The sequence below is a fragment of the Notolepis coatsorum genome (assembly GCF_963971535.1).
Source record: "Notolepis coatsorum genome assembly, chromosome: 3".
NCBI lineage: Eukaryota > Metazoa > Chordata > Actinopteri > Aulopiformes > Paralepididae > Notolepis > Notolepis coatsorum.
Window position 1 is genome coordinate 45,178,022 of NC_140167.1, and position 19,423 is coordinate 45,197,444.

General features: G+C 44.0%; 1 protein-coding gene across 1 annotated transcript in view; it reads left to right on the top strand.

Moving 5' to 3' along the window:
• Nucleotides 1–16,407, top strand: part of znf292a (zinc finger protein 292a) — a gene marked incomplete at its 5' end in the record, with an annotated part of 35,010 nt that extends 18,603 nt beyond the window's left edge. The window contains 3 exons of the mRNA XM_084310863.1: nucleotides 7,188–7,324; nucleotides 9,121–9,262; nucleotides 9,448–16,407. Coding sequence (XP_084166989.1) covers nucleotides 7,188–7,324; nucleotides 9,121–9,262; nucleotides 9,448–15,978 — 6,810 coding nt within the window. The 3' untranslated portion in view covers nucleotides 15,979–16,407. The remainder of the gene's footprint in view (nucleotides 1–7,187; nucleotides 7,325–9,120; nucleotides 9,263–9,447) is intronic.
• Between the last annotated feature and the right edge of the window lie 3,016 nt (nucleotides 16,408–19,423).

Below are 19,423 nucleotides of genomic sequence, written 5' to 3' on the forward strand. Positions count from 1 at the left end.
TCATTGTCAATCGACAGTAAGAACCTTCCGTTCAAGATGCAAAAAAGAAATTATTTTTCCATTGATACGTTCCCGTTTTATACCGTGGTGAATATGAGTGTTATATCGGAATGATCTGGGATAATTCCTGTGAGGCTATTTATAAGGCGTGACGCTAATAACGTTAAATCCATTGGCGTTTCGTCCCTACACACGATACAGTTAAAAATCCAAATGCATATGATCGGTATTATGTTCCATCATGAATGCATGAAAGGGGGGGCGTTTCTGATTAATTGATTGCCAATAACAGCATTTGTTATTACCACAACATACACTGATTTGGGGGATGGCTATGAAATCCTTGCATGATCAAGCTGAAATTCATGTCAAATTGCTCTTACCTTTGGCCGGTTGGATTCCAAAAAGAATTTTCCAATTATTTGATCGCCATCTGGTAGATCCTATGTCCATTTGGCACATGCCATAACCCTATACAGCATAATGAATCCGGCGTCCCAAAAAGTATTCCATGCGATCAGGTGAAGCCCTCGCTTCAGGCTAACAAAAAAGTCCGCCCGGAGCATTTTCAGTGTGACACCCGGTCTGCAACAGGGTTTACTGCATTCTCGAGACGGCGCCACTACCAGGAGCTGGCCGGTACTGTACCTTCAGAGTCCCAATATGCCTTTTCCAGGCAAAATACAGCTCTGTGACATTGAATAGGATATTCAAATAGAAAAAAAGGAAAAACCACCCAGAAACGAGAATCTTCGTTTCCGGCACTCAACCGCTGGGCCACAGAAACGAGAATTCTCGTGAACGGCACCCAAAGGGTTCAATTCTGAGCCCTATTTTCTGAAAACCCGCCTAAAAATACATACCTAAGTAAATGGAAGATTGCTCTACTTCTACAAGGTCCATTTGCATGTTCTTGGTATCTAGGGACATCTATGGACCTCAGGGAATGTATTCCCAGTCAGAAATAGTGTGTCTATTACTAGGCTTGCTTAAATTGTGATGAAACAAAGGAGAATATTAATTATGATAAATCTAAGGAAATTAATAAATAGAAGATGATTAAACAGAATGTTTTGTAGATACAATACTGAAATCTGCCATCCGGACTCATGCTATTTGAAATATTATTATAGAATATAGAATAGCAGGCCTATAAATTACCTTATTATAGCGATGTTGCACATCTATGGATCGGGCCAAATCTACTCGTTCCAATGACGGAGTTCAATTTGGATTTAGTATCACCAGGCGTGCATGAAGAACCGAGAATGAAATCTACTGTATTTACAGTCAGCTTTTTATTTGAGACAGCTCCGCCATTTTGAAACGGATTTCAACACGGATGGTTGCTAAATGTTCACAGAAGGGAGACAAACTAACTGCGCTCCAAACTATGCCAATAACATTCAGTTTTGTGGTATATAATCCAGAGAAATAAAAAATAATAATCAGGAGGTCATTTGCTTCCAGAAAGCTGGAGAACCCTAAGAAAAACACTCATTGAAAGCCCCGTCTTTCCTTCATCATAATGACTACAGAAAAATGGCCGCTCGGATTTATTTCCCGTTTAAATTTGCGATATATTGAATACAATTCCGCAACTCGTATTTCATTAACTCATTCAACGCCATAGCCAGCGCCCATCTCTGCTCTCTAGCGCCAGCTTTCCATTGCCTATTTTCACGACATTTCACGATCTTTGCGGATCTATTGTATATTTAAGCATTACATACATCACACGCAGGAGTGTGTTATACTCATTAGATCATGCCAAGGGGTGGTTGTTAGGCCCGACGCGCAGCGGAGGGTCGTTAGACCCCCCTAGGCGTGATCTAATGAGTAGAACACGCAACTTCAAGTGATGTAATGCTTTTATACAATGGCCCAATTCACCCAACCTTACAATAAACACAGTAATTGAAGCATAATTGAGATTTATTCACAACCATCCACAGAGAAAGTAGATCCAATAGTAGATCCGACTAGTAGACACCAGAGGGAGCTCCACAAACCATGTTAAACCCAGATTCGGCTCAAACAAGGGACTAAACACGTTTCACAATTATGCCACATCAATGTGGAACGCCCTACCCACAGCTGTAAAGGAATGTGAATCACTACCCACTTTCAAAACCACTCTCAAAGAGCACCTACGGGAGACTGCAATTCAAAACTGGCCCCTGTAAATGTCCTAACCCAACCCCTTCCAATGTACAGTAAATGTCCTAACCCAATAATACACGAGACCCTCTTGCGACCAAGTAAGGTTTCGTCGATAATCCAATGTACAGTTACCCCCACCCCACCTACCCACCCACCAAACCACCTCCAATGTACAGTTTCTTCGTCAAATGTATATACTCTATTTTTTAGACTCTTTTTGTATCACAAACTACTGTATTTGTAAATCTGATATGTCTGTCTATCTGTATGTCATGTATGTCATATATGTTATGATGAATTGAAAATGGGGGACCCTGATGTAAACAAGACGAAAGTTTCTCTGGTCTGCATCCCCTTAACAATTGTGTGTATTGAGCCGTACTGTATTGTACCCATTCTGCAATCTGTTAATAAAATGTTCAATCAATCAATCAAATCCAATGGTCTGACAAAAAAAAAGATCAACGGCCATTTTTTTTTTTTTTTTAAAGTCCGCGATTTTTCTTTTGTTTCACAATGGGTCATGACAAACCAATTACATAATCCAACATATGTGTAACGAACTAACATATTCCAGTTGACTGGTTCTTTTTTGGAGGATTCGTTCAAAGGCTATTCATACTTCCATTTGTCTATCTATGGCGGATTCATTCAGACAGAAAAGAAAAGTAATTCGGTTGTGGGAGGGATCTGGGGTCACGTGGAGTGTGTTATATGAAATAACAACGTCTAACTTGACTGTTTCAGCCAATCAGAATCAAGAAATTTGCATGCCATTGTATAATCTATATTATAGCTATGGAGAAAATAGTCCGGCTCATTTGACGGGCACTATTTGTAGTCCAATATGTAAAAAAGAGTTAATTTCTTCATGTATACGTTCACGTGTTATCCCGTGGTGAATATTGTATAGTTTCAGAGTGATCCGGGCTAATTCCTGGAAGCTGAGTTATGGAGCGCTATGTGCATTTTGCGAAAGTGGTTCACGTTGCTCGCCTGGATACGATACTATTTCCAAATCGAAGGTATATAATGGGTATTACCGATATGTTTCATCATGAAGGCATCAAAGGGGGGGGGGTCGTTTTGTGATGCTCTGATCGTCAGCAACGGCATACGTTTTCAATACTACATACGTTGATCGTTGCGATCGATGTGAAATCATTGTAGGATCAAAGTAGGATTGATGTCATATAGTCCTTACCTTTGCTAGGAGGTATCCCAAAATGAATATTCCAATTGTCTGATCGTGATTTCCAGTATTGATGTCCATCGGGTCCCTGACATGAAATGGAACAGAGTATGCACAAAGTGTGCTGAACGCGTTCCAAGTTGCTTGAATTAAGCGTTTCACTTGCCTGGGTCCAAATTCTCCGCCCGGACCATATAAAATATAACACACATGGGGCGGCTATGTGGCGTAGTGGGCAAGGCGCTCGCCACGAATGACGGAGACGCTGGGCTTGCCTGTTCGAGCCCAGCGCTCCACATTGCTTTCAGTTTAGCTGGTCGTTCATACTAATACACATTGGCCGTATTAGGAGGTGGGAAACTGATGGGTGGGGATCGGGCGTTGTGGACAGCGACTCCTACAGGTCGGTTGGTGCGCCTGCGCAGTAGAATCAGGAAGTGTCGGGGGCAGCGTGAGCCTCCCACGCGTTACTCCTCGCCACTGAGAGATCGAGCTGCGCAGGTGAAAAGACTGCTGTTACCTCAAGTACCGGAGGGGACTTGTGCTATGTATGACTTAGTCCACATTGCAGCCGGCTTGTGGGAGGCAAGAAACGGCGTTCGTGACAGGGGAGGGTTGAATTGGATGATACGAAATTGGGATGGGAGAAAATATAGAAAATGGGAGAAAAAGTGGATCAAAAAAAAATATATATATATAACACACAGTGTGAAATAAGGTTTCAAAGGGTAGGCGATACTGCCACCTAGCCGTATTCGGCCGGCATTGCACCCTCAAGGTCTCCGAATGAGTTTCAATGATAACACCCAGGTCTGTGAGAGTGTATAGAATATTACGTGTTTGGCGCTTAACACATTGTCTGCCAGGCATTGTGCCCATCTTTGTGCCCTCTCTGCCAGCGCTGTAAGCCTATGGAGTGGCTCACCTTCTTTGCAGGGCTATAACTTTTTAAATATTATAGCTATATCGACATTACTATGGCTCATTCAACATCGGGTATCTATCGGATGTGGGAACGTTATATTTTTCCATTCATACATTGTCGTGTTAGTACCCTCGTGAATGATTGGCGTTTTGTTCCTATACACGCAATATTAAAAAATTAAAATGTATATTATCGGTATACATTATGCTTCATCATGCGTGAAGGAAAGGGGGGGGGGGGGTTTATAATTCCTTGATTGTCAGTAACTGCTTTTTTTTAGTATGGGTTGATACGTTGATCGGGTGGATTGCAGTGAAATAAATAAACAATCGAGCTGAAAATAACGTTAGATTCCTCTTACCGTTCGCCGATGAGACTGCGGGGAAAATATTCCAATTATTTGACGTCGATCTGCTAGATCCATTTTCCGTTTGTATGACGCAATAAACGGCAATCATATTGATTCTTGCGTTTCAAAAGCGATCCAATGCACTCAAGTGTGTATCTAAACCCACGTTACAATATATCTCTGCCGGAGGAATTTCCCTGATTCACCGAGCACCACTTCCGGTTTGGCGTGGAGTGTAACTCGCCCGAAATCCACCACGGGGCGGTATTGAGGCTTTGCAATATAAGACAGGGTCCAGCTGCATCCCCGGAGGGAGGCTGGATTAATTATGAATGCCATGGCGAAAAAATGAAATATTGATCCCAAAAACGAGTTTAATCGAACAACGATTGGCGGGCAATAACGAGTATACTTGTTGTTGGCGCACAATGTGGTAATGGTTGGCGAGCAAACGCGTAATATTACGTGGTCGGTGCAGAATGAGTTAACAACACTTTAACCTATTGGTAAACAAACGTATTGCTGGAAATATACACTATGACTGCTGTTGTGACATGGTTAGGATGTTATTGTTTACTGTTGGATACATTTGGGGGAAAAAAACAAACATGTCATACAGTCTAGACAGATTGATTTATGACGTGATGTCATTTTAATAATGATAATAACTTCGTTTCATATAGCGCCTTTCAGAGGACCCAAGGTCGCTTTACAAGGGGGGGGGGGGGGGGGGATAACAAATTGACAAACATAGTGGACAGACACAACATATACATATTTTTTTTTTGATCCACTTTTTGCTCCCATTTTCTATATTTTCTCCCATCCCAATTTCGTATCATCCAATTCAACCCTCCCCTGTCACGGACGCTGTTTCTTGCCTCCCACAAGCCGGCTGCAATGTGGACTAAGTCATACATAGCACAAGTCCCCTCCGGTACTTGAGGTAACAGCAGTCGCATCTTTTCACCTGCGCAGCTCGATCTCTCAGTGGCGAGGAGTAACGCGTGGGAGGCTCACGCTGCCCCCGACACTTCCTGATTCTACTGCGCAGGCGCACCAACCGACCTGTAGGAGTCGCTGTCCACAACGCCCGATCCCCACCCATCAGTTTCCCACCCACTAATACGGCCAATGTGTATTAGTACGGACGACCAGCTAAACTGAAAGCAAATGTGGAGCGCTGGGCTCGAACTGACGAGCCCAGCGTCTCCAGCATTTCGTGGCGAGTGCCTTGCCCACTACGCCACGTAGCCGCCCTAACATATACATATAAAGTGAGAAAGTTAGGGGTTGAAGGCCAGGTTGAAGAGGTGGGTTTTGAGCAGTTTTTTTTTTTTTTTAATCCACTTTTTCCTCCCATTTTCTATATTTTCCTCCCATCCCAATTTCGTATCATCCAATTCAACCCTCCCCTGTCACGAACGCTGTTTCTTGCCTCCCACAAGCCGGCTGCAATGTGGACTAAGTCATACATAGCACAAGTCCCCTCCGGTACTTGAGGTAACAGCAGTCGCATCTTTTCACCTGCGCAGCTTGATCTCTCAGTGGCGAGGAGTAACGCGTGGGAGGCTCACGCTGCCCCCGACACTTCCTGATTCTACTGCGCAGGCGCACCAACCGACCTGTAGGAGTCGCTGTCCACAACGCCCGATCCCCACCCATCAGTTTCCCACCCCCTAATACGGCCAATGTGTATTAGTATGAACGACCAGCTAAACTGAAAGCAATGTGGAGCGCTGGGCTCGAACAGGCAAGCCCAGCGTCTCCGTCATCCGTGGCGAGCGCCTTGCCCACTACGCCACGTAGCCGCCGTTTTGAGCAGTTTTTTAAATGAGTCCAGAGTTGGGGCGGTGCTGAGTTCTGCGGGGAGGGAGTTCCAGAGGGTGGGAGCTGCCACACTGAAAGCTCTGTCCCCGAACGTCCGTAGTCTGGTTCGGGGGATGGAGATAATAATTATTATTATTATTATTATTTTGGGACCGGTACCGGACCCGTCAGGCTTAAGAGGTTAAACTGAACAAGGCTTGTTGGGCTAATAATTGAGGCTGTATGCACCCCTTCCAACACCTCTTCCCAATTGCTCCGCCATCAAAATCACCCCTAAATAAAATTTGTCAGAGGAAATCTGCAGTTGTGATTGGAGGATAGGAAGAAAAGAGGGCGGTGTTTGAGATAGGTCAATTGAAACTCCCATCAGGTAATTACTGCACAAACACAAAAATGCGAGACACTTGTTGTTTGCGTTCCAGTAGCTGATCATGAAGGATTTGGTTTAAAACAGAATGTGAACAATTACATTTTATTTGGATCAACAAACGCATGTTAGACTGTAGGTTAAATGGGAGACCCAGAAGTGGATGTTCTTCAGCAGTTTAAAATGCAGACCCACCAAACCAGCAAAACAAACCCACCCAGAGGCTGCCTTGGAAGGACGTTAGATGGCCCCTGTGATAATGATGAAGTAGTTTACAACAGACAACCCTTTCTGTGAATTTGTGTCGTTTCTCTGAGACTCTCTCCCTCTCTCTCTCTCTCTCTCTCTCTCTCTCTGATAGATTACATCAGTAGACTGTAAAGACGCTCTGGAGATGATCTGTAACCTGGAGTCCGAGGGAGACGAGAAAGGAGCCTTCTGTTTATGCTCTGCCTTCCTGAAGCGACAGCTTCTCCAAGGAGATGTTTATTGTGCCTGGTGAGTGACGCCAACCTGTTGTTTCCTCAACCGTTCCGACTTGTTTTATTGACAAACGTTTCAAGTTGATTAATGATCAGGGGTGTAATGATCAGGGGTGTAATGATCAGGGGTGTAATGATTAGGGGTATAGTGATCAGGGGTGTAATGATCAGGGGTGTAATGACCAGGGGTGTTAATGATTCAACCCAACAGCGCTTTGTTTTGATTTATTTGGAGAAAGATTTGGTGCAGAGTCGTGTAATTCTACATTTTGACCACGTTTCAATTCATTTGATTACATTTTGTAGACGTGTAAAAGGTATACTAAAGCAACTAATGATTCAGTCAGCAATAACTACGTTATTTACACCTTATACCAAGATGTTATATTTATACAGCAATAAAAAAATATGAAAGCACATTTTGAATAATTTCAATTCACATTTATTACCAATTTTGTAGAAGAATTCTGCTAGATTTCCACATTGATCTCCATGCTTCACAATCCATTGACTTGTTTTTTTATTAACAACCCTTTGATGTGACAGTTGTGTCCCACCAAACTGATGCCATCATTTTAAACAAGGATACACAGTGTTATAGATGTGAAGCATTGTTACATCATTTGGAACTGCTCTCACATAAAGTGTCATGCCGTTGATCTGCCACTAGGGGCAGAGTGGGGTGAATGGCAGAGTTTCATAAAGCTGCCTTTACATCATGTGAGATGTCCACAATGCAACGCGCACAGAACATCGTTCTTCCGCGGTCAGAGGCAGCCAGCTGTAATTCATTCATTCAATCTTTATTTAATCTCAAAAGAAGCAAGCTCTCATTTACAATGATGTCGAGTGGTACAGTACATAATACAAAACCAATGTAGAAACAGAAAAGGCAATCAATTAAACTATTTAAATGAATGAAAACTACAGACTGAGGTGAAATGGTTGGCTGTTATAGCTTTAAACTGAGTTTTAAAGTGCTTCACAAATCACTCCATGTATCGGGCCACATAAGCTAAAAGCAGATATTTTTAATTCAGTGCAAACTCTGGGGACAATCACCAGAGCGAGTATTATCCAGAGTTCCAGTCCAGTAATGAATTGATGTAGGGTGGAAGATCATCTATAAGGGCTTTAATGTGGAGACCTTCTTGCCATTACCCTCTTGTGGGGCGGCGTGGCTCAGGGGTAGAGCGGGGAGTCCAATGATCGAAGGGTTGGTGGTTCGAATCCCGCTCAAGCCCATGTCCATCCCATTGCCGTTGTGTCCTTGGGCAAGACACTTAACCTACTTGCCTCGTATGAATGTGTATGCATGTGAATGAATGTTGGTGGTGGTCGGAGGGGCCGTAGGCGTTGATTATTCGCCACGCTTCCGTGAGTCTGCCTCAGGGCAGCTCTGGCTGCAATTGTAGCTTACCACCACCGGTATGACTGTGTATGAACGAATAATGGACTCTGTGAAGCGCTCTGAGTCAGAGCAACAGTCAGTCAGAGAAGAGCGCTATATAAATCCAATCCATTATTATTATTGTCTTGGTAACACCATACCATTGCACTAGTCAGTCAGCCTCTGACGGTGGAAGAACGTTGCACTGTGGACTCATTACATGATCCACATGATGTCAAGGCAGTGTTCTGTAACTCTGCCATTACTGACTGACTAGTGAAACGTGTTCACAGGCTATCATAACTATAAACGGGTTCAAATATTATACAATAGTCGTCTCTGTTTTCAATCTATTATTATTATTTTCTTTATATCTCAGATGTTCATTGTTTGGGTTTTTATCTCTTTCTTTCTTTACACAGGGAACTTACACTGTTCTGGAGTAAGCTTCTGATGCGCTTGGAGTCGTCAAATGACGCATTTCTTTGCCAGAGTAAAAAGATGGCTCTTCTCTCCAGTAGTGTGTGCCACGTTCTCTTCCTCATCAAAGTGATACAGAATGAGGTAATAAATACATATAGATTTATCTTTTTTAAAGACTTTTAAACAACTCTCAAAATCACACATTCTACAAAAGTTTAACAAACCACTCCGTTTGCACACAAATCACAGCAACATTGACACACAAAAGGATGTTTTGTCTGTTTTCTGTCCTCGTCATTCACATCATGTTTTTACTATTTCCTCAGGTAGGAGAGGTGGGGCTTCCAGTTTGCGCTGAAATGTGCATCCAGGCTCTGAAAATGACCTCCAGCGACCACACGGACAGCAAGTCGACCATTTGCAAAACCATTTACTGCCTCTTGCCGACCGATCTAGAGGTTAAGCGCGCATGCCAACTGACCGAGTTCCTCCTCCAGCCTACCGTTGACGCGTACTACGCCGTGGAGTCGTTGTACAACGAACCAGATCAAAAGCCCGGGGAGGAGGAGAGTCCGCCCGTGCCCAATTCGTTACGTTGCGAGTTACTGCTGGCCTTGAAGACACAGTGGCCTTTTGACCCAGAGTTCTGGGACTGGAGAACTTTGAAGCGCCACTGCTTGGCATTGATGGGTGAGGAGGCAGCTATCGTGTCGTCTATCGACACGCTAAATGACACTGATGAACAGGATGAGGAAGGCGCTCTGGAGAAGCCACCCGAGTACAAAGACCTCGAAGACTTCCTGCTAAACACTACGAATGAACTGAATGAAATCACCGATGAAAGGGAGAAAAACAGAGAGGCTAAGAAACTGAGGGAGCAAGGATTTGTGTCCGCTAGATTCAGAAATTGGCGAGCTTACATGCAGTATTGTGTTTTGTGCGACAAGGAGTTCCTAGGGCATAGGATCGTTCGTCACGCTCAGAAGCATTTTAAAGACGGCGTGTACCTGTGTCCAATTTGTGCCGACAGTTTCGAAAGCAAGGATGTTCTAGAGCCACATGTAGCATCCCATGTAAAGCAGTCTTGCAAAGAGAGACTCGCCGCAATGAAAGCTGCTAAGAAGGTTAACAAGCCACTCCAGTCCCCGAAAAGCCCGTTGAAAAACTTCAAGATGAACATCAGCTCGGTTAAAATCGAGTCTCCCAACGGCAACCATACCGGCGCCGATACATCCACACCGGTCAACATTAGACCTGTTAAATTGGAACAAGCTACACCCGATACGCAAATCAGCCAAGATTGTTTCTGTCCCGTTAGAAACTGTTCGAAGGCTTTCAAGTTTTTCCGTAACCTAATGGCTCATGTAAGATCCCACAAAGATGACGAGGAAGCGATACGCTTTCTAGAGATACAAAAGCAGAAGGTGGTGTGCCAGTATTGCAGACGGCAGTTTGTTAACGTCAAACATCTGAACGACCATTTGCAAATGCACTGTGGCGCCAAGCCATACATCTGCATACAACTGGATTGCATGGCCAACTTCAACTCCAATTCTGAACTGCTCATGCATAGGAAAACACATTCAGAATTTAGGGCACAGTGTATGTTTCCTAATTGCGGGAACATTTTCAGCGAGGCCTACCTGTTGTATGATCATGAGGCCCAGCATTACCTCACATACACCTGCCAAGTGGATAACTGTGGGAAGATCTTCTACTCACAACCCCAGTTTATGTTGCACCAGGAGAATCATGGTACAAATGACACAGTAAAAAATGTGGTCACCTCAAACGAGAACCCTCCTGCTTGCCCTACAAAAGAGAACCCTCCTGCTTGCCCTACAAAAGAGAACCCTCCTGCTTGCCCTACAAATGAGAACCCTCCTGCTTGCCCTACAAAAGAGAACCCTCCTGCTTGCGCTACAAAAGAGAACCCTCCCACTTGCCCTACAAACGAGAACCCTGCTGCTTGTCCTACAAACGAGAACCCTCCTGCTTGTCCTGCAAATGAGAGCCCCACCACTTCCCCTAAAGGTCAACCCTTGTCCCAGAGCACCCCCAGGAAGGGGGAATGTTCTGCTGTTGTTCGCCTTGAGCGGATTAATACAGAGGCATACATGAAGGAAGCATTGATGCCAAGCACACCGCCATCTAGATCCCCGTCATCTAGATCCCCACCGGTTCCTAAGGGACCCGGGCCTGTGAGAGTGAAACATTCAATTGAAAGCATGCTCAATTCTGTGGCAAACTCTGCAGCAAAAGACCCAGAGGCTTGTTATACTCCACTGACAAACAACACACCAGCATCAGAAAATATGAAACCAGCACCCGAGGTTCCGCCCCAGCAACATAATGCGGCTGCACAAAGTGAGAATCCTCCAGTATGTCCTGCTCCTACCGCGACTACTCCTGTGGAAGGTCAGTTGAGACAAGAACCTGATAATGGACTAGGTTGTGCATTTCAGGAAGCATCACCACAGATTATTCCTCCATCACAGATCAAGACGGAAGACCCTTATTCCCTACAAGGGTATCCATCTAGCTCCCCCGCTGGACCTGCCAACGATGATAACTTGCATGGCTGCCCCTTCAAGGAATGTACACGTGCGTACAGCACAAACAAAAGTCTCTCCAGGCACGTTAAGAAACAGCACCCTGAAATTTTCGAGGACTGGAAACTGGCAAAAAAATACAGCAAAGTGGCCAAGATTACAGCGAAAAAGATCTCGACTATGAGGAAACCTTCGCCCAGTCACTTGCAGAACCAAAGGAACAGGCCATCAAATCAGTTGTCACCACTATGCAATAAAACTGGGATACAGCAGATGGATTATCCAGTGGGATGTTCAGACTCACCTGCTCCATGTTATCCTGGCTCCATGGATCCAGTGCCTATCACTCCAATGGTGAACCCCACGTTATACCCGTCATGGGGAAGCCCAGCCAATTCTGCGGGACTGTTGCAGTCAGACATGTCCCAGGCGTGGTCCTCACCCCCCATGAACAACTGCTATCCAGATGCCTTTCAAATGAATGACTATCCTCCCAGGACCTTCCCTCCCTGGCAGTCAGACTCGTATCAAACCATAACCTCTCCCCCATCAGAGAGAGACAGAGAGGCAGCTGTACATGGTGGCGCAATGTCACGTGGTCCCTCAGATTCCAGTTTGATGTCTCAGTACGTGTCCAGTTCTCTGATGCTTGACAACGGGGGACAAATGCACAACGGAGGACATCAGTATGGACTAATGAATCCAGAAGTCGGTGGACACGGGACTCGTATAGTCCGAAAAAGCAGTGCCAGTATGCCAGGCCAAGTGGGTAATGGCAGCAGCATGTCAATGGTTGGAAGCCTTCCTGAAGGAAGTTACCATACTCCATATGGTGAGAGTGCATCGACTAGTCTTACTGAAAGATCACCGGTGGATGACGTGATGAAATGCCTGAGCCCAGAAGCCCAGGTTGCTGTAAAAGCAGAAATCACCAAAACGGATGATGTGGCACCTGCTTATGATCAAATGGACAGCTCTGTGGATGGCATACTCAGTCCGCACAGTGTCGCTCCCACCGACTTACCTAACGATGAGGACAGCGTTCACGCGGAATGCGAGCCTAACCCACCAAGTGAGAAGAATGGAGAGGCGGAGACCCAGAAAGGAAAACGCAACAGGCTGAGCAAGAGGACCAAATGGCCGGCCATCATAAAGGATGGCAAAGTAATTTGCAGGAGATGCTTCAGAGAGTTCTCGAGCACCAAATCTCTCGGAGGTCACCTGTCCAAACGCTCGCAGTGCAAGCCGGTAGATGAAATTGACCTGACCGCTGATCTGCCGATGTCATTCCTCGACTTTCTCAATGACCCTGTCCTTGATCCTAACGGGGCAATGTTTAACGTGTCAAATGGTGATTTCTCGCAGGAAACCAACTTGCCCACCCTGACAGGGTTCGTGATGAAGCAGGAACCCCAGCATACAATGATTTCAGCTGATTCTTACTCTGGTCGGACTGAAAACCAAGCCGCTTATGCATCTGTGTCAAATTGCAATTTGCCAGAGAAGGCTGCAGGGGTGGCTAATGCAGCTGTCACTGGACCATATCAAGAGGATCACCTAATGGAAATTTCAAAAGCCTTTCAAAGGCTGGATTTGATTGAGGCTGCACAGGAGAAGATGCTGAAAAGTATTTCCTTGGAGCAAAACACCAGTCATAATAATGATGCTATCTCTGACTGTGAGAAAAGTAAGAGAAAAGAGAAAAGGGAAAGGTCTCTGCTCTGCAAACCTTTTAAGTGTGAACAGGATGATTGTGAGTATTCGTTCATGACGAAAGAAGCATTATTCAAACACCTGAGCAGAATGCACGATTTCTCCAATGAGATGATAGAGGAGCTGAAGAGAACCCCAGTCAAATTGTCTCCATACCCTTGTCAGATTTGCCCTAAAACCTTTACCAGAACTACAGGCTTGAGAATTCATTATGAGAAAGTCCACCGATTATCCAAGCCGGAAATGCAGAAGCTAAAAATCAATGCTCGTAATAGGCGTGTGTTCAGACTTCAGAAAGATAATGCGTTGTATAGCACTCGCGCAATGACTGAGGCAAATACTAGCCGTATGACCAGATCCTCAATTGCATTACCTGCCATAAAACAGGAACCTCACGACATCGCAATTGAATATCAAACGGATGACGAGGAAAGGGCTTCTGATGTCGACACAGCGGGAGATGGGGTAGATGACAGCTCTACATATCAAATATCAACTGTTACAAAGCTGCCATCACCTCAAAACTATTTGAGCGACAGGTCCCTCTGTGAACTGGCATCACCGTCTATGCCTGAAGAACATCCAGAACACGGAAACGCTCAAGTAAACCACTGTCTGGAATTGAAGGATAAACATGGTTTGGTTGACACAATGTCAGAGCAACAAGGAAAATCTGAGATGTCATCTTTGAGCAGTGTGACAGAACCAGCATCCAGCCAGCCTGTTTCGTCCTCCTCAGAGAAACCCAGCAGTTCAAAAAATACACCAACAAAGGATGAACTCCCGAGGAGGGAAAAACCTCAGAAAAAGTTCGGACTCAAAATGTGTGACCCTGACAATGCCTTCAGTCCTTATAGACCATATCGCTGTGTACACGAGGGATGCACCGCTGCTTTCACCATTCAGCAAAACCTGATCCTCCATTACAGGGCCATGCATCAGGCGGCCCTGCCCCAAAGCAAAAGGGAAAGTGATGCTGAAGATAAATGTGAGACAAGTGGACAAGAGAGCATAGGCACAGACGACGAGGTCCGCTGTCAAGTGAAAGACTGTTCACGGATATTCATGGGAATCACTAGGTTGGTGCAGCATTACCTTCTGCTACACAAGTTCACTCGCGATAAAGCGACCGCCATGATGGCCACCATGAACGTAGGGACTTTCCAGTGTGACCAGTCGGAGTGCTCCCTCCCCTTCGATTCCGTGGACATGTACATCGAGCACATAAAGAACTTTCACAAGGAAATCGCCATCTCCGAGAGCGGGACGGTGGATACGACTTTCCGGTGCGAGTTTGAGTCATGCGACCGTGTGTACACCACAAAGTCGAACCTCCTCCGTCACCTGATTAAAAAGCACGAATATGTGTACGATCCTAAAAACAGCGATGGTAGACGGTCCAAAGTGGCGGGGCTGTTTATCGGGCCGATCAATGAGAAGGAGAGTGTTGAAAGCAAATTCAAAGTGAAGAAGAAAAACGCCAAGAAGAAAGACGGAAAATCACTTGAACATTGGACAAGTTTCGGAAAGCCCACCCTGAAAACCCACGAAGAGGCGTCTGCCATGTGCACCAAGAAATCCTCCTTGCAATACCCTTGCATGATTATAGGCTGTGACGCAGTGGAACGGGCCGAGAGGAACATTTTCAAACATTACACCACGCATGGCCTCGCGGAGAGATACATTGAAGACCAGAGGAGTCTGTTCATATTCTGTAAAAAGTATTCACGCTCTAGGTTCAAAGATGCAAACAAATCGGAGGGCATGTCATCGAGTTCCTCATCTGAAGAGACTGATCCGGAAGAGAACAACACGGAGGGTTATAAGTCCAACGATCAGGTGGAGGACTCATCAGACACGATGGCCCAAGACGACGGCAAATTGTCTAATGTTGAAAACCCGGAATCCCCAGATAACTCGGAATTCCCAGATAACTCGGAATTCCCAGATGACTCGGAATTCCCAGATAACTCGGAATTCCCAGATAACTCGGAATCCCCAGATAACTTGGAATCCCCAGATAACTCGGAATCCCCAGAAAACTCGGAATCCCAAGCTTCCACAGAGACCGAGGGACGGAAGAGGATGGGCCGTCCCAGAAAACCTGTGCATCCGACACCGGCCTGTTCGGAAAGAATGCAGACTCTTAGAAATCGTTTGACTGTTAGCAGTTCGAGGGAGAACTCAAATCCTGGTACCCCTGCGGCTCCAGAGCCGTGCGAGGAGGGGGTCACCCCAGGCTCTTTCAAGCCTTTAGGCCTAGAGGATTCTTTGCTTACGTTTCTGGAGACCTCAGAGTCGACACACACTTCCAAGCGGAAATTGAGCGAAGGATCCAGTGCTGCTGAGTTGCCATTCAAAAGGCAACACGTTCATAAGCAGAAAACCTCTGGCAAGAATAAAACACCCCATGAATTCAGTGACTGTGAAATTATTGTAGACTTCAGAAACCCCCTCTATGTCAAGTCAGTTGGCAACGTTAAGATTGTAATGGACAAAAACATTTCAGACGGTGCTGACCTTTTGCTAAAGCAACTACAAGAGATGCGACCCATAGTCATCATTAAAAAGTGGCTTTATAGTGGATCCTAGCCTCTTTTTATTTTCAACTTGTTCTCACTCAGGATTTGAGAAGTAACATGCTGCAGAATGGTATGTTGATAAGGATTTGAGTAACTAACATGCTGCAGAAGCACATGTTGATAGTGCTGGTATGTTGATAGTGCATCAGATTGCATCAGATTCCCAACGGTTAACAGTTCTGGTCACAGTTAATGATGAAATGGCCTATTTTGTACGTATTATGTCTTGGAGGATTTTAATTATGTATGTTAGTTATAATAACCAGGTAATCTATAGAACATAGATTTTAGAAACATGTTTGTATTTATGATGCTTAGTACAGAATTTTCTTTTTTTCTTTTTTTGTTAAATGATGAATTTTAAGGAAAAATGTTTTTATATATCCCTATGGGATTTAAAGTTCTGTTTGTATTTATTTCATCCTTTTTAAACACTAGTAGGCCTATCTGTAATATTTACATGTCTTCCACAAAGTGTTCAATAAAATGTAACCAGATTCTTTTGTAATACTTGAACTTTGTATGGTATCTTATTGTATGGTTTCTTATTGCTAAGCTTATCATCAGGCTTTTTGGTTATTGTCTAGGGCACAGGTTCTTGAAATTTTTTAAAAATCAAGTAAATTGACCGATCTTGGGCCTCGCCCTCTTTTATTGATCCTCCAATCACAACTTGCTTCCCTCTGACAAAAAGTTTGTCTAATGGGTCGATTGGTCTTAACAGGCCCAGGCTAATGCTATTTACAGGAGACAGGCCATGACCTGTTTTGGGTCCCTAGCCACAGTTGAAGAAACACTGGTCTAGGCGGCTGGGTGGCGTAGCAGAGATTGCGCTCGTCACCAATGCAAGAGACTCCGGTATCGAATCCCAGTCTCAGCATTGCCGGCGACTTGTGCCGGCCGTCGTACTGGCTCATTTGGCAGAGTCAGCGGGTGGAAAGTCGATGGGTGGGGATTGGACGTTGTGGACAGCGACTCCTACAGGTCTGTTGGGTGACGCCTGCACAGCAGAGACAGGAAGTATCGGGGGCAGCGTGAGCCTCCCACGCGTTACACCTCACCACTGAGAGTCTGCGCTGTCTGGTGAAAAGATGCGACAGGCTGCCGCCTCGTGTACCGGAGGGGACATGTGATGCAAGGCTTCTATCCTCACTACAACCGACCAGTGGGGGGCATAGTCTAGCAACGTTCAAGACAGGGGAGGGGAGAATTGGCTATACGAAATTGGGATGGGAGAAAAATTGAAAATAGGAGAAAAAGTGGATACAAAAAGAAACACTGTCTGAATCGTATAAAGTGAGGGAGATATAAAACTTAAGGGCGCAGTTCACCCCCCCCCCCCCCCTTCCAAACAATATAAAATGTCCTGGTTTGCTATCTATCCATCCAGATAGTTTCAGTGTGATTTGCCTAGATCTGGAGATGTCTGCCACCATTCCAATACGAAGGAGCTGAATGGCACTCGATTTGTGGCGCTCCGCTCGAAACACCAAAAAAGGAAATTTGGGAAAAACTCAAGACCTTGTGAATAGTTTAATTTAGGAATTATTTTCTACCAAAGTATACACCCCATTCATTATTATTATTAGGTGTAGAAAATTGCTCCTACATCAAACTGCTCACAACCAGGTCATTATTTATGGATAAAGGCATTTCTTCTGGAAAGTGACATTTGTATTTGATGGTTTGAGCATCACAAACCGAGTGCTATTCAGCTCCATTGTATTGGAGTGACGGCAGACATCTCCAAAACTATCTGGATGGATAGATGGCACTCATTCAATCAATCACCATGCAGATTGATTGATTGAATGAAAGTTTTATTAACAGATTGCAGAATGGGTACAATACAGTACGGCTCAATACACACAATTGTTATGGGGATGCAGACCAGAGAAAGATTTTCGTCTAGTTTACATCAGGGTCCCCCATTTTCAATTCATAATGAATTGTAAGTAAGGGTGCAACTTGCTCCGTGCAATCCATTCTTTGTGGATCTAGCCCCCTGGGTGTGTTTGAATTTTGGGTAAACTGCCCCTAACATGCACACACACATACAAACATGCACTGCAGAGTTAAAGAGTGTTCATGTAAAATAAATCTCCTTTCTTCCTCTCCCAACAGCACAATTTAAAGTGTCGCAATCACTTTAATTTTCCAAGAGAAAAAATATCCATATACAAACAATTTGGCTTGGTGCAAAAACAAAGCATTCCTAATTATTATGCATACTACATATATGAAATTCATTCATTCATTGAATATAGTAATTAGGAGTTGCAATTAAAAGGAAAATACAAGGAAGTGTGAGGTATTGTGCAGCAGGGCAAATGATCATAAAAGGTAACAATATACATTTGCAGGGGTGGAGAGAATGACTGCTGTGCAGGATATACAGAGTATACCGTATACAAAAAATCATTTATTTTACACAATCTTACAAATCTTTTGCACACATTCATTTCATTTGACAGTTATAGCATCATGGAGGACATACTGGACAGTTTGCAAACTGGTGCCGGACAAATATGAATGAACAAATCATGCAAGAGACATTTTTAGCAAAGCAAGACTTGTAGAAGCTGAACTCTCAATGATAACTTCCATGGGGTTGGGGAATCTACAGCTGACCTTGGCATGGGAATAGTCAGGTAGGATACCAAGCTTTACTCACTGATAAATGTGGTTAGGCTTGGTGTTGCAATAACGTTTACTCGATGATTAAAGGAATTCATTATCCAATACAGTTTACTTAAGTTATAATGAATAGAGTTGATTATCCTAAATGTGTGTACACCCTACGAATGCTGTCGAGATGATGAGTATATGTAGGCTTGGCCATAATCAATTCCTTCATTCAAGACAATGCTTCTAGTGTATATGTCATTGGGGATATGAATGATATACTTCTAGTGTATGTCATTGGAGATATGAATAATACTTCTAGTGTATGTCATTGGGGATATGAATGATAATACTTGTTCTAGTGTACTGTATATGTTATTGTTGATATGAATGCTAATACTTCTAGTGTATGTCATTGGGGTGGGGATATGAATGATAATACTTCTAGTGTATATGTCATTGGGGATATGAATAATAATACTTCTAGTGTATGTCAGGGATATGAATGATAATACTTCTAGTGTATATGTCATTTGGGATATGAATGATGATACTTCTAGTGTATATGTCATTGGGGATATGAATGGTAATACTTATTCTACTGTATATGTCATTGGGGATATGAATGATAATACTTCTAATGTATATGTCATTGGGGATATGAATAATATTTCTAGTGTATATCATTGCGGATATGAATGATAATACTTCTAGTGTATGTCATTGTGGATACAGTATGAATGATAATACTTCTAGTGTAGATGTCATTGGGGATATGAATGATAATACTTCTAGTGTATAATTATGTCATTGGGGATATGAATGATAAT